This window comes from Dermacentor albipictus, chromosome 1, assembly GCF_038994185.2.
Source record: "Dermacentor albipictus isolate Rhodes 1998 colony chromosome 1, USDA_Dalb.pri_finalv2, whole genome shotgun sequence".
Classification (NCBI taxonomy): domain Eukaryota; kingdom Metazoa; phylum Arthropoda; class Arachnida; order Ixodida; family Ixodidae; genus Dermacentor; species Dermacentor albipictus.
In genome coordinates, this window is record NC_091821.1 from 472,093,631 (window position 1) to 472,108,747 (window position 15,117).

The 15,117-nt window shown below is 44.3% G+C and overlaps 1 protein-coding gene across 2 annotated transcripts in view; it reads left to right on the forward strand.

Moving 5' to 3' along the window:
* LOC135908873 (coiled-coil domain-containing protein 149-like) overlaps positions 1-15,117 on the forward strand; it is a 53,488-nt gene that overhangs the window by 8,426 nt on the left and 29,945 nt on the right. For both annotated transcript variants that reach the window (XM_065440708.1, XM_065440709.2), the window contains exons 2-4: positions 4,888-5,046; positions 5,734-5,790; positions 11,545-11,649. In XM_065440708.1, coding sequence (XP_065296780.1) covers positions 4,888-5,046; positions 5,734-5,790; positions 11,545-11,649 — 321 coding nt within the window. The remainder of the gene's footprint in view (positions 1-4,887; positions 5,047-5,733; positions 5,791-11,544; positions 11,650-15,117) is intronic.

Below are 15,117 nucleotides of genomic sequence, written 5' to 3' on the forward strand. Positions count from 1 at the left end.
ACGGCGTTACCTATGCGGCGCTCGCCAATCTTGGGCAGAATGCACGCCTCATGCTGCTAAACCTTTACAACGAGTCTTGGCGCAACGGTTTGGTTCCACGTGAATGGAAATGCAGCCGCTTGGTTCCACTTCTCAAACCTGGTAAATCACCGTTAAACTTGTCATCGTACCGCCCCATCGCTCTGGCCAGCTGCATAGGGAAAATAATGGAACGAATGATTTTGACGCGCCTGGAATGGTACCTGGAAAGTTACAACGTGTACCCAGATGCTATGGCTGGCTTCCGGCGTGGGCGCTCATCCATAGACAATGTCATCGATTTGGTCGCGTATGTTCAACATCAAAAACGGATGAAACGACTCACTGCAGCATTATTCCTTGACATAAAAGGCGCCTATGACAATGTAGCACATTATGCCATTATAGAGGCTCTGATTAAAGCAGGAATCGGTGGCCGCACTTTTCAGTGGCTGTGCAGTTATTTGACTGACAGGCATTTCTTCGTGATGACCGAGGAAGGCGCCACGACTCAACACCAAACGTTCTGTGGAGTAGCGCAAGGCGGAGTGTTGAGCCCGACGCTATTCAACCTAGTGCTCGTTGGCCTAGTCAGATGCTTGCCCGACACAGTTCAAGTATCAATCTATGCCGACGACATCTGCATTTGGGCGTCTGCTGTAACACGACTGCAGGTACGAGCACGGCTACAAAAGGCAGCTACCTTAACATCACTGTACTTGCGAAAACAGAACTTAGAGCTGTCTTCAGAGAAATGCTGCCTTGTTACTTTCACTCGGAAGGCAATGAAGCGTTATTCTGTAAGTGTCAACGGACAAGCAGTTGCAAATGCACGTAAACACCGCTTTTTAGGGGTAATTATCGACCGCGACCTATCATGGAGCCCGCACGTTTCGTACCTAAAGAAGAGGTTGCTGACAATAATACATATCCTCAAGTTTCTCGGAGGAAAGTCATGGGGCACATCGGTACGATCAATGCTGCAGCTTTATAACGCCTTGTTCCTCGGCTTCGCAAGATACAGCCTCCCTGTGCTTGGAAACACCTGCAAAACAAACGTGCGTGTACTCCAGGGACTACAAGCTCAAGCCCTAAGGACGTGTCTCGGCCTTCCGAGGTGTGCGTCTACAGCGGCAACGATCGTCATAGCTCGAGATCACCCAATAACAACGTACTTGGTAACCGACGCTCTCAGAGCGCATATTCGCCACGTTGCCCAACTACCTTCTCACCACCTTGCCGCTCTACCCGCAGAAAGGCCACACGCAGCTATCAGTCGTATGATTGTTGCCAATCGCACCTCATTGCCAATGAACTACATGCCTGCAGCAAGACCATCCACACCTTTATGGTGCCTGCACAGACCTGAAGTACGCCTCACCATCCCAGGAATCACTAAAAAGGCTAACATGCCGTCGTTTGCCCTGAAGCAGGCCACATTACAACTTATACATGAGGTGCACAGCGGCCGCATCCACGTTTACATCAATGGCTCAGTCACATCTGCAAGTTCAGCTGCCGCTGTGGTGATACCAACAAGATCCATCGAAATACGGCTAAAAATGTCGCATGTATCATCAACGACAGCTGCTGAACTGGTAGCCTTGCGTGCGACTCTCCATTTCATTCAGGAGGAACCACCGCATGCATGGTCAGTCTTCTGTGATTCCAAGGCAGCCCTACAGACTGTACTCTCAGCACTGCGCCATGGATCACATGAACAGCTCGTCGCAGAGATCAGAAGAGTACACCATCGCATAGTTGACGAAGGACACGATATCATATATCAGTGGTTGCCTAGTCACTGTGGCATACACGGCAATGATCGAGCAGACGCAGCTGCCCGATCTGCCCATGACGGCGTCAGGTGCGTTGCCATTCCTCTTTCGAGAGCCGACGCAGCGAAAAAACTTGCCGTACTGGCAAACGACCTGACATTAGCTCAGTGGAATTCATCCGATTTCACAAGTGCACGACTTCATACCCTGGACCCTACTTTACAACTCCGTATTCCGCCCGAACTTCCACGACGCGACTGTACCCTTCTAGTTCGTCTATGGCTTGGAGTAGCATTTTCAAATGCGTACTCCTTTCTTATCGGAATGTCCGACAACCCACTTTGTGACTTCTGCGGGTGCAATGAAACAATCGCGCACCTTCTTTGTGAGTGCTCTCGTTTCAACCCGCAAAGAGCAGTCCTCTCAGCCACCCTAGACAAACTGGACAAGCGCCCACTGTCAGAAAACAAGATCCTTGGACACTGGCCTACGCGAACATCAGCGCGATCGGCTATGAAGGCGCTGCTGCGGTACTTAAAAGACACTGGACTTTCTGACAGATTGTGACTTCACTGTGTGACTCAGGATTGTACGGTGCACTGCATCACAGTAGGAACGCTTTTGCGGGCTGCGTGACAGTGCCCACAGAAACAGTTTGTGTGTACGTGCGTGTGTGTGTAGTTTCCTTTTTTTTTAATCTTTCTCCCTCTCACCTATCGCTTCCCCTTTCCCCTCCCCCAGTACAGGGTAGCCAACCGGAGATAATCTCTGGTTAACCTCCCTGTCTTTCCTTTGCCTTTCTCTCTCTCTCTCTCTACAACAACAAATGTTTTGTCTTTGGTGCCTAGGCCATGGGTCGGTGATTACTGCTCTGCACAAGTTCATTGAAGCGTCCAGATGGTTACACTGCTAGGGTACCGGCCATGGGACAGTTTATCTTATTTTTTCCTAAGTTTACATATAGGTCCTCTCGAAATCTGTGTTATCATTTAATTTCTCAATGCCTCATTTAGAATGTTCACCTTTACCCCTATTGGTATGTTTGGTTTTGGTATCCATCAAGTGTGGCCAATCCCCCTCGTTGATACAAGCCATGTGTTGAGGCAACAACTGGCATATGATTATTGATATATTGAACTACCTGGTTATTGGCCAATCCCCTAGAGTGGGTATGTGCCACCAACATCTAGGCTCTACATCTACATATGGTTACAGGTTGTGTGACCACACTATCATTGACTTTCTTTTTTAAGTCGAATTATGTGCAGAACTGTCAGTTGATTGTGATAATGAGCCACAATTGAATGTGCATCATTCCTTGTGATTACAGTATGTACTTACATACCGCTCTGGTACTGCTGGCAGGACAAGATGTGAGAAATTATCTGCCAGAAAAACGTTTGGACATCGAAATACAGTCTTCTGAAAAATTGTTACAGCCATTTCAGAGGAAGCTTGCCAGGGATCTAGGAGTTGAGGTTGTAAGCAAGAAAGTATATATTTGAGTAGCCTGCGAAATTTAAGAAAGAAAGAAAACTTAACAATTAGCATTGGATAATTCAACGTGGCCAGTGGGCAGCCAAAGCAGGTACTTTAGTGTATATTGTAATGGAATTATACGAGCGGTGTAATATATGTAATAATAATCTCGAGTAAATAAAGCAGTACCAGACCATGAAGCATGAAGCGGACACCGAGGTGTGAAATTTATTGTGGGAAACAGTTATCTTGTGAGTCTGTACGGTTCAATGACTGATACCTCAGTGCATATTAAGGAATGCAGGCAACTGTGATCACCAAATAGACTGCAGATACAGTTAGAGATACGATATAAGTATACGGTTACCCTGAAGGCCTCGCAGATCACAACGAAAATTTTTCTAAATGTAAATGAACTTTCACATCCTGCAAGGATGATGATGCATAGTAGCTTTAACTGAACATCTGACGAATTTCATCACTGGAATGTATGAATATAAAGTGAAGGGGTACAAATCGGTATATGCATATGTTTTGTATTGGAGAGTGTGCACAGGTGATTCAATGACTGCTACCTGCAGAGTTGAGTCATTTCAGTCGTGCGTATCCATATGAAAGTGCAGCTTGTCTCATTTCAGTTTGGATAGTGTCTGAAAAACTCGAACTTACGACACCTATTTTATGAAAAATAGCTTCATTTCACACATGAAAAGAGCAGCATGTGCAGTCAGATCACATTCCTAGCTGGGACCACCCATTTTGTTTGAAGTAACTCATGTTTAGTCAGTATGCTCGTAAGCAGAATTAGTGCTTATTAGTAAATGCCAGATTACAGTACTGATTGGGCTGAAACAGATATATGACTAGAAGAGCCGTAAGAACACATACAGACGCACCTGATTTCATTATTTCATGTAACAGCGACCGAGGCAATGGTGCCATTGCTCTGTAGCAACTGTCAATAGACACACCAGTCTATTTATGCATAATGTGTGTCCCTCAATCCGGCTGTTCCTGCGTGCCTCCCTCTTTCCTTGGAAGCCAAGATATTTCCTATTGATATCTCTGACTCGTTTAGGTCCTTTGTAGTGATGTTTCTCGTAGTCCTGTTGCTTTGGAACCAAAATTTTCGATGATAAATGCTCCTAACTCGAAACGTAACATATCGTTAATGTCTGCCATATAGACTCGTGTAACGGCCACATCCTTGTAAGGGTCACACCCCCAACTTGGCAGCACGAAATTTGGGAACAACAATTTCATCAGAGAAGCAATCACGTACAGTGACCCGATGCCGCCCACGCGCATTGGCGAATTTTCATGCACTGTGCACATCCTTGTACTGCTGCTAGATGGCGAGAGCTGCACGTTGACCTCTGATGCAGTGGTACATGCAGGGATCCGGGGTCTGCAGTAGTCGCCAGCTGTATTGACACTATTTTGACCGAAATGTCCAGTCATGTGTAAGGGCTCACCTTGACAAAATTGTGAAAAATAAGTGTGGCCCTTGCACGAGTCCATACGGTATTCCGTCAGTGACTTGACTAACATGAAATGGAAGCTGTTGCACTCTGTGCGATATAACACAACCTGCATGCCTTGGTGGCTGCAGATGGGTGTGCTGCGATGTCGGTTGGAGAGCAAAGCGGAGGCCCTTCTCATCCTCACACGTGACCTGGAACAGTGCCAGAGCGAGCGTGACCAGTTCAAGCTCATGGCTGACCAGCTCCGTGAGCGTCACGGCGAACTACGCAGGCGCCTCCAAGCGTGGGTTAGTGTGCCCCTTGTCTCTTTCCAGAGCTCGTTTCTGTCCCTGTGTGCAAGCACATTGGAGCATACAACCACCCTCAGAATCTGACAGAGTGCAAAAGCTGCAGAAAAAAAAAAAAGAAGGCTTTGTGCCCTCGTTATGTGTGCAGAGTGCACTGTGCACCCAGCCATGAACTGTAAGCCATCCCCTGTTTTCTTTTTTTTTCCCCGTCGGAAGACAGTCCAGTGAAGACGGAAAGAAATCGAAGTTAAATGTAGGTTTGACTGTTCCTGCACTTAGTTTGTGTAAAAGCAGCTTTGCACATTGAGTGACATGGCGATGACGTGCCTTCACTCATATCTAGACTGGTTCATTGCAAGTTTCAAAATAAATTTTTAGGCGGAAGCTCTTCAGGATCAAATAAAGTTCACTGTCTGTCTGTCTGTCTGCGATCAAGAATTTACTGTTATGTCTCTACATTGTGTGTTTGACTACTTGTTGTGTAGTTTGCTAAATAAATCTTAAACACGAAACAGGCCTGTGTATACTTATATAATCACTGTACATGCTCCCTGGTAACTCATATGACATTTTTTAAATATCATGAATGGAAAGATGGGACATATAAGGGTCTGCAGGCTGAAAACCACTGAGCTCTAAAAAAATGGCAATATGTATGATAGGTGTGTGCTTGAACTTTTCTTGTAGGGTCCAACGGTAGCAAGTGTGTACGATGGCAAGAACCTCAAGGGCCAGACTGAGAAGGTGAGTTTTAGTGCATGTAGCTGAAGTGTCTACACACAGCCCTAAGCTGGCTGCACTCATGAAGCAAGAATAGACACAACACTGGACTGCCTGAATGCAAACACGGTTTATTGCTGGTCTAGCTGGCCACGATCTTAAACACTTAGCAACTGTGGAACTGCCTTGGCCTTTAGTTTATTTTATTGTTTATTTTATTTTAAAAATACTGCAGACAAGAAGTCCAAGCAGGGTGAGCAGAATACACAAGATTATTTACACATAAGGAAAGGATGAAGCAAGTTTGTAACGTTTTTCATGCAAATTCTTTGGTCATGCAGGTAGACGATAAAGAAAAAATTTTAACAATTTGGTTGTAATACAACTCTAATGAATACACCAAATAACAACATTCTATACACAAATGGTATACAGGTCATAGGTGATTCAGAAGTGCTTCAGTTAGTTTATTCCAGTCAGTTATTGTTTGTAGTACTGAAAAGTGTCAGACCTTGTGTAATTTGGTGTTAGAGAATGAGGGTAGTGGTTTTTAGTGGGTTTGCTTATCAAGGAAGTTACATATGTTGCAGCATCTAAGGCTAGTCCATGATTAATTAAGTTTGAAATAAACTCTAGTCAACTTTTCTTTCTTCGAATTTGTAATAGTTCTATGCCGTTTGGGGTTAGTAACGCAATGGGGGAGTCAGTAGCTTTAAATTTATTGTAAATGAATCCTAATGCTTTTCTTTGAATTCTTCCTAGGTTCTTAATGTTAATTTTTGTGTGAGGGTCTCAAACTAGAGAAGCGTACTCACATTTTAGCCTAATTATGGAAAAGTAAGAGAGTAACTTAACACTAGGCAGGACAGTCTTGAGTTTGTGGCATAGAAGGCATAGTTTCTGGAAAGCGGCAGAGAAGATGTTATTTATTTGCGAGTTTCGTGATAAGACACTCATTAATGTTAGACCTAAATATTTATAGCAGGCTACTTTCAGTAAAGGTGCTGCAGTCAAATTGTAAGAGTAGTCTGACTTGTTTGCACATTATGGAGACACATTTAGTTGCATTCATGAGCATTCCCCATTGCTCTCACCATTTTAACACATTGCCTAAGTTACAATTAAGATCACATTGGTCACTAATGCAGGTAGCTTCTTTAAACGAAACACAATCATCAGCAAATATAGATGAATTTACACCGCATTGACAATATCAGTTGTATATAGCAAAAAAAGCAGGGGGCTGAGTAAGCCCCCCTCTGTAATGCAAAAAGTTACTGGGAGGCAGCCAGATTGTTGTTCTCCCACCTGAACGTATTGGTTGTGCCTTCAAGGGGTGTATGGTAGTGCAATTAAAAGACAGGACAAAAGAAGACACAAATGAACACACACAGCGCTAACTTCCAACAATGTTTATTATCGAAAACCAGGTCGTACTCATACACTCAGCCAACATGAGCCACAGCCACGTGAACAGATAAACAATCAGAGCGAAACATTTTTTTAAGTGATATGTTAAGCCATGCGCAAAAATTTAAGCCGTTTTCAGAGAGAGCCAATGACTGTTTGCTGGTACATGAATCCCCTAGGGCATCAATCTGCTTGGCGTCTATTATGAGTCTAGTGAGTTCGCACTTATTTCTACCAATAATGGTTGTTGTTTCGAAGAGAGGGGAGCACTTATGTTGCTTACAATGAAGGGAGAGACCCATCTGATACAACTTTGCCGACTTTATTTTTGTGTTCACGCAGTCTATCGTTAATGCATCTGCCCGACTGTCCGACGTAATACTTCCCACATGATAAGGGTATACGATATATAATTGATGTCTTACAATCTCTAAACTTCTTCCTGTGTTTAACTTGGCAGCTAGGAGCACTTTCTTTTCAGGTCTTGTTTTCCTGCACAAGCTTATTAGTTTGTTAGGTGCAGAAAAAAACCACATCAGTGTTACCTCGGCGGGCAATTTTCTTTAGGTTGTGCGACAACAGGTGGATATAAGGTATCACTGTTGGTCTTCTTTTTTTCTCACAGTTACTACTTCCTTCTGCACGTTCAGAAGTCCTAGATTGCTGCACTTGCCTAAGTATTCCCTCTGCAACTGATGCCAGAACATGATTGGGATAACCTGCTTCATGTAGCCGCATGGCCTGTTGTGTGAATGATTTAGTAAGTGCATTAGTAAAACACATTTTCGCAATTCCTCTTTTTACCAGTTTAGAATGGGCTGGATGATATGACAACAATGGTTTATTTGTCCTGGGGCTGTAACACCAGCTACATATCACTTACAAAAATGTTTCGCTCTGATTGTTTATCTGTTCACGTGGCTCTGGCTCATGTTGGCTGAGTGTATAAGTATGACCGGGTTTCTGATAATAAACATTGTTGAAAGTAAGCTCTGTGTGTGTCCCTGTGTCTCTTCTTTTGTCCCGTCTTTTAATCGCGCTACCGTAAACCCCTTGAAGATTCATTACAACAAACCCACATTGCAACCCTATTGGTTGTGGTTGTTCAGGTAGGCTGAAAGCCAGGAAATGAATAATTCTGGATGCCAATCAACCAAAGTTTTGTAAGCTTTCTAACCGAAGCTTTGAAGTTTGTGACAGCTTGAGAATGTAATGAAAAATGCACCACTGCCTGATTCAGATAATTCTTTAAGTAAACGAGCCAATTTGTTCATTTCCGTGATGCCACTATAAAGGCCATCTTTTTCCAGTACAGTCGAGTTCCATTAGTTCGAGCCTGGTGGAGCAAACAAAATTGGTTGACTTATCCAGTGGAGCAAATGAAACAAGATGCACAAAAAATGCCAAAACACACTGCTGATTTATTTGGAAATATTTGCCTGATTCTAACGCTCCCCTGAATCAAGTGTGCACCCAGTTTTCATGTGTCCAAAGTAGAAAACTAACATAGAAATGACATTAAAGCTCCTAAACGAAGTAGAAATCTAATTCGCACCTGATGTTGTAACAAGAAAAATGAGCAAGGATCTAATACGTGTTTCACAAAAGTCCTTGCTGGGGTCAATGGAGGCGGGGGGCCGGGATACTAGCCCCACCGGAACCTCCTTTCCCCAGGTGGCAGCCAGACCTTGAGTCTTGGTGATGGCGGCAGCCAACCGGACTACCCGGAGTTGGTCCTCCTGGAATTCGCCTCTCACTGGTCAGACGTGGTAATTCTCAATGTAGGATTGGTGCAGATACTGTAATTGGACATTGTGCGATACGGTTATGGCTTGAACATCTTCCTAGGGCATGCCATAAATAGGCATCCTCGACTGGAGATTATGCGTGTTCAGTGCATTCACTGCCTCGTAAGCTCTGTCGAGGCAGATGCTGCCACTAAAGGGATCATTATTGGGGCACCATAGGGGTCAGGCATGTGCATGATGGTAGGTCAAGTTTGCATTACCTGACGAAGGCCAATTGAAAGATTGAAATAACGAAAGATTGGACCTATAGAAATGCATGGACACTGGCCAGGACCTTTTGGTCGGTCTCGAATTAACCGAATAATTGAATAACCTGAAGTCACGTTAAGAAATGCTTCCTTATAGCATTGAGGCCTTTAAGCAGGTTTGTCTGTCATGCTGAAAGACACCAGGAGTTGTCGATTGTCATGTAATGACTTTTGCATGCATGGTAAATGTTACAGTTGACTGCACATCCTTCACTTTTTCTTCTAGAACATCCTATTCAGTGCAGTGAAGGTACTGCTCCTTGTGACCACTGCGGTGGCGAGGAAACTATTGTACACATCCTTTGCCATTGTCCATGATATAGTACACACAGGCAGCCACTAGCGATTGAGCTGGCCCGTCTGGTTGACCGGATGCTTTCAGAGGAGACAGTCCTGGAACGCCAGCCTATACAGTGGTAACACCACAAGTCGGCCAAGACACTCTTGAATTTTTTACGTTTGAGTGGCCTATTAGAGAGACTATAGTTCTCACAGATTATCCCCACTTCCTCTATTATTTTTTTTCCTTCTTTACTTTATCTCTCCGCTATTCTTTCTGTTTTTCATTTCTCCTTACCCTTCTCCCAGTGCGAGGTAGCAAACTACAAGCTCTTCCAATTAACCTCCCTGCTTTTCCCACGCTATTTCTCTCTCTCTTTCTCTCTTGTGATTAAGTCGCCTTGGAAGTTTGTGCCACTGTTGCTTCACCCATGGTTGCTATGCCATTCCTCGTTGAAGTCTTCAACAGGTGCACCTGCTTAATTGCTTCACTGCTGGCAAGAGTCGTCGCCTCCATACCAGCATGTTATGCGCACATTCGATGCTTGCATCTAAGCAATATGAGAACAGTGGCGTTGTTCTTACAGACTGCGCGGCTTCACCCGACCACTCGGAGAACAAGGATGCCCCTTTACATACAATGGAATCACTAAACACTACTACCTACAACGTAGAGAGTATAGCCTGCCACACCGCACGCTCACTCGAGCTCAAGCAGTTACACTCGAAATGCTACAAACAGACACATACCCCACGCGAAGCAGACTACACCATTACATGCCTGAGCTCTACGACAAGTCTTATTGCACCAATTGCAATACATCCCTTAACGTCTATCATTTACTCTGGCCGTGCTCGCGAGCTCACATAAACTCCGAACCGTACAAGCGGAAGTTAGAAGAAGCAATCCGGAGCGAAGAACTCGCTCCCCAAAGCTCTCATGGCCTGCAGGACCTTGAATAAAGTTGATTTCCTTCCTTCCTTCTTGCTCTCTGTCCGTTGTGAAAAGTTTAACAAATGCTTTTGGTGCAGACAGGGTGGTTCCTAAAGGACCGATAAAGCTGGCCGCATTTGCTACACTCTTTGCCATTAATGGTGGGGAACCACAGTTGTTTGAGGGGGGGGAAAAACCTGCTTCAGCAGGTTGAAAGAGGAGGAATTAAAACTGTGGGCACTTAGAACAGTTTGCTTTGATTAGGCAGCTTTTCATATAAGTGTTGGAATGCATCATGTAACCGCGCCAACAACAAAGAACAAAGAAGGAAACACACAGGACAGGCGCGGGTTCTGCGCCTGTCCTGTGTGTTTCCTTCTTTGTCCTTTGTTGTTTGTGCGGTTACATGATGCATTCCAATATCGACCACCACCTAGCCCGCCTATCCCTGTTAAATAAGCATATAAGTGGAAATGTTGACATCGTTTGGAAATTATGTTTCGAAGCATGGAGGCACAGCGAGCCGATACACAATGGCTTTTGTCGCAGTAGCTTGCACTGAATGCTCAGGTCATCGCCGAGTATAGATGCAAATGCTTGACGTGCATGGCATACACATTGGACACGTGCATTTATCCATGCCCAGCATATTCGAAAGAGATGTTGGTTTTCTCAATGAAAAATATGGTATTCGGTGCTGCTTTAAGGCAAGCATATTGTTCTTGACTGGGTAGGGCGATACTGTTCTGCATTTCTTCTAGTCTTCGTGAGAAGTGTTTTGTACTTGAATGCATCAAAAAACACGAGGAACTGTGAGTTTAAGGCAGGCTTTCCAAGGGCACTTCACCTTTATTAGTACTGCTCCATTTGCTGTAGCCAACTCCTGCGTGTAGAAGATTGCATGGAACTTTTTTTTTTTGTTCTCCTTCATCGATGGCTTGCAGGGTGCTGCACTACTGTTTTCACTGGGATTCACCATTCACGGCAGCGGAAGATGAGAAATTAATAGAATAAAAAAGAATTTTTTCAAAGTGCGGCCCCTGATTTACCTTAATGTACCCGGCCAAAGCAATCTTTTTGACCTCTCCTTTTGTTGTAGAGCTTGGCACAGCTGCTGTGTGACCTGAAGGAGCAGAACCGGCGACTGCAGTCTGAAAACGAGTCACTCACCCAGAAACTCCGGGAGTCTCTTGAAGATGGCAAGGCATGTGGATTCTCTTATTTTTCACATGCAGAAATGACAGAGAAAAAGTTGTGTAAAGCAGCAAAAATCGCGCAAGCTGATGCACCATACCTGAAACAAAAACACCAAGAACAGTAAATTATTATTGTTTTGTTCCGATGCCATCATTTGCATCTCATTTCACAGCTGAACAGTGCAGCAGCAAATGATCTGTCACAGGTTTAAATGCTGCCAGCAATCTGTCACTTGTGCTTGTTCAAACCCTGGTGTTTGATGTGCTCCAGTTCATGCTGTGGGAACAGAGTAATGGACACAAGAGCCTACTCACGTGTCCACCCTGTTTGGTTGGGACATTTTGTGAAATGAGAGTGGTACAAATGCAGTCCTTCACTTTGCCATCTATTGAACAACCTTTTCTTACCTTATGGAGAGCAGTGCAGTGAATGTGCACATTTTCTCCTTGCCCTTCTGGATGAGCTTTCTTGTAAAGTGCCCCATCTATACATTGATTGACTGACATATATTACATGTTTGTAACAGTGCACTCGTGTGTGTAAAACCTGGTGTCGTGCACACGTCCTCCCTGTCATCTCCTAGCACAGACCGCCATGCGAAGCCTTGCATGCATTGCCTTGCATGCATTGCCGCATGCAAGCCATGCATTGCCGACTAATGGTGGCCCTGCCACCTTTAGTCGGCAAGCCTAATTTTTGAGCCTGATCAAAGTAATTGAAGAGGCCTGAGTTACCATACTCATGTATAACAAAGTGCCAGTGACCTCATTTATCTCAACATTGAATAAGTACTTTACATTCACATCTAGTTTGTTAGGGTTCAAATTTCATGCTGGTCACATCTTATTGTCCACATCATTACATGAATTAAACATTAGAATTGACAGTTTTTTTTTTTTGTGACAGTAAAAGAGAGAGAGCAAGAGTAGATTAACTGCAAGATTGCACTGTGCTGGAAAAGAAAGAAGTCACAAAAGTTATCTGTGCATGGATGCTCAGGGGAAGGCAGTGCCAATTCATAAATCACGGACACTTGCGGGCACTCGTGAAAGGTATTAACTGTTTAGGCGTGACAGTTCTTTTTTGTGCAAGATAACATAATGCTGCCTTACGCAACCTGCTGCATACTGCTATTAACGATGTGCCATGTATTGACCTTAAGGTGAAATTCTTCATTGTCATGTTTGAACAGGGCAGAATTTGCAGACAGTATAGTATAGTAGAGTATGGGAGGTATTTATAGTCACTGACTTCAGCATGTGCTTTTGTATATCATATGTTGTAATTCCATAATTCTGAACTAATGTAATAAAATTCTGTATTATAAAAAGTTATTTTCCGCCGGTGCCCGCAGATGTAGTAGAACCTCGTTCATACGTTTTGGGAAAAAACACGAGGGAACACATACTAAACGTGAAAACGTAAGATCTGAAGTAACTAAAGAAATGGACAGACTCTACTGTATTTCACATCTACATAATGTGAATTGTTGCACATTGAGATGCTGATGCGCGTAGAGCTGGTGGGGCTTTGGCAGCCCGAGACACATTTCGTTGTTTTCCTGTTGTGTAGTGTTTAAAGACAGCGACAGTAAATTAAAACGAAATCAAGCGGGTGGGCAACGTCGGATGCCGCCAAAACAAAATGTGACACTCACATCGTAACGTCTGCAGCAGGGAATGGTGGCTTGTTGAGATTATCACCTACAAAAAGCGTGCAGTATGCTACCAACGGCATTACGCCCCACGCACTGTAAAACAGATAGGTGAAGATGCTTGTCGCAGTAGGTTTGGTGCTGATAGCTGTGAATATTGTGTGTGACAACCTGGGAGGTGAATTGCTGCTACAAGAATAAGAAAGTGAGTGCGCGCCAGCGTTTTCATATGAGATGGGGGGGTTGAGTATTGCAGTGAAGCTGCCGCGACAGGTGGCTGTGTACTGTTCTCGAGTGCACGCGGCTCGCACATTTTCTTGTTTGCATGGGACCTAGTAGCTGCAAAACGTGTCCTACGATTGCAGTTTGGCGACGCACTGAACGTTGGTGCCGAAAAATTGTGTTTTCCGGGAAGGTACGAGTTGGTAATAAATAAGCGTAACTTTATTGGCTCATTTTTTGTCTTCTCGTTATGAACATTAATGCCAGGAAATCGCACCTGTATGGAATGGGATCGTATCAGTGATGTTCAACTGTACATGATTGAAACATTGGTGCTGCCTTCCCTTCAGCATGCACCGATAAGTTCTGTGCCATTCTTATTTTCTGCCACTGTACTTGAGACCTTTCAGCGGAAAGTCGGCATTTACGTTGGCCTATTCATGTCTACATGTGTCCGTGTTCGCACATTAGCCATGTGGTAACAGGTCACTGCACCCAGTGGCAATAGCTCATTGTACTCAGATAGCGGCAACAGTCTACTTCTCTCACAGAGCTGTTTTTTGCCAGTGACTAGGTGAGCAGACAGCGGCAATTTTTAATTCTGCCAGCTGGACCATGGCTAGCATAGATGTGAGCATATTATTTCAAGATGTAGGCTACAAAGTACTTTTGAGAGCCAATATACTGCCGTAATTGCAAAATATTTTTGCAGTTGAGGCAAACGAACAGTGAACAGTACTTTGTATAATAAGCTTATTGAGCTAAGCCAAACTGGCAACTTAAACCCACCTTGCAAAGAACTATGTTCATCGCACTAAGCACAAAAATAAAACATTACACTTGTAGCTGCTTAAGTTTACAGTTACCCTAAGCTGGGCTTAAAGGGCCCCTCACCAGGCCCCATAGCAAATTTCGGTTATATGCTGGAAGTTGTTACGTATCGTCCAAGGAGCATTCTGCCACAAACATTTTTCAAATAGGCTCATTAATAGGCAAGATATAAATATTTCAGTACCGCGAACCCATGATTTCCGCAGCCGGGCTCCACTGCCAAGCAAGATGCTCCCTCCATTCGCACCGTCTAGCCTACGCAAGCGAAATTCCTTACCTGCATTCTCCCATGCTGGACTTAGAGGATCGTGTGATGCATACGTCATAGGCCCCGCCTCCATTTTTCTTTCTCCTAGCCTTATTTTTTTTCTCGGTGCTGCGTACTTCTACCAACGGTGTTGCGCGCGAGCTGTTGTCTCGTTCTCATAGCGCACGATTTTGTGCACTGTGCACAAGGAAACATGACTAGCAGTATAATTCAGTGCTACACGAATACTGAGGCAGAACAGGCGGATCGAAGAGCGGGATCATGCGCTGCAACACAGTAGAAAATGGCATAGTTTCGGTACCTGCGCACTTGACCACACGACCGTGGGAACAAGCAGACGAAGTGGAAGTACATCCCTCTTGCTTCGGTGCGAAGTAAAACAAAAAACATGCAGACATTCTGTTTGTGTGTTTTATTATTTCTCTAAACTTCAATTTGTCAGTTCAAGCAACCGATCACACAGATAGCAGACATTATCTTCAATAATTCTTGAAGTCACA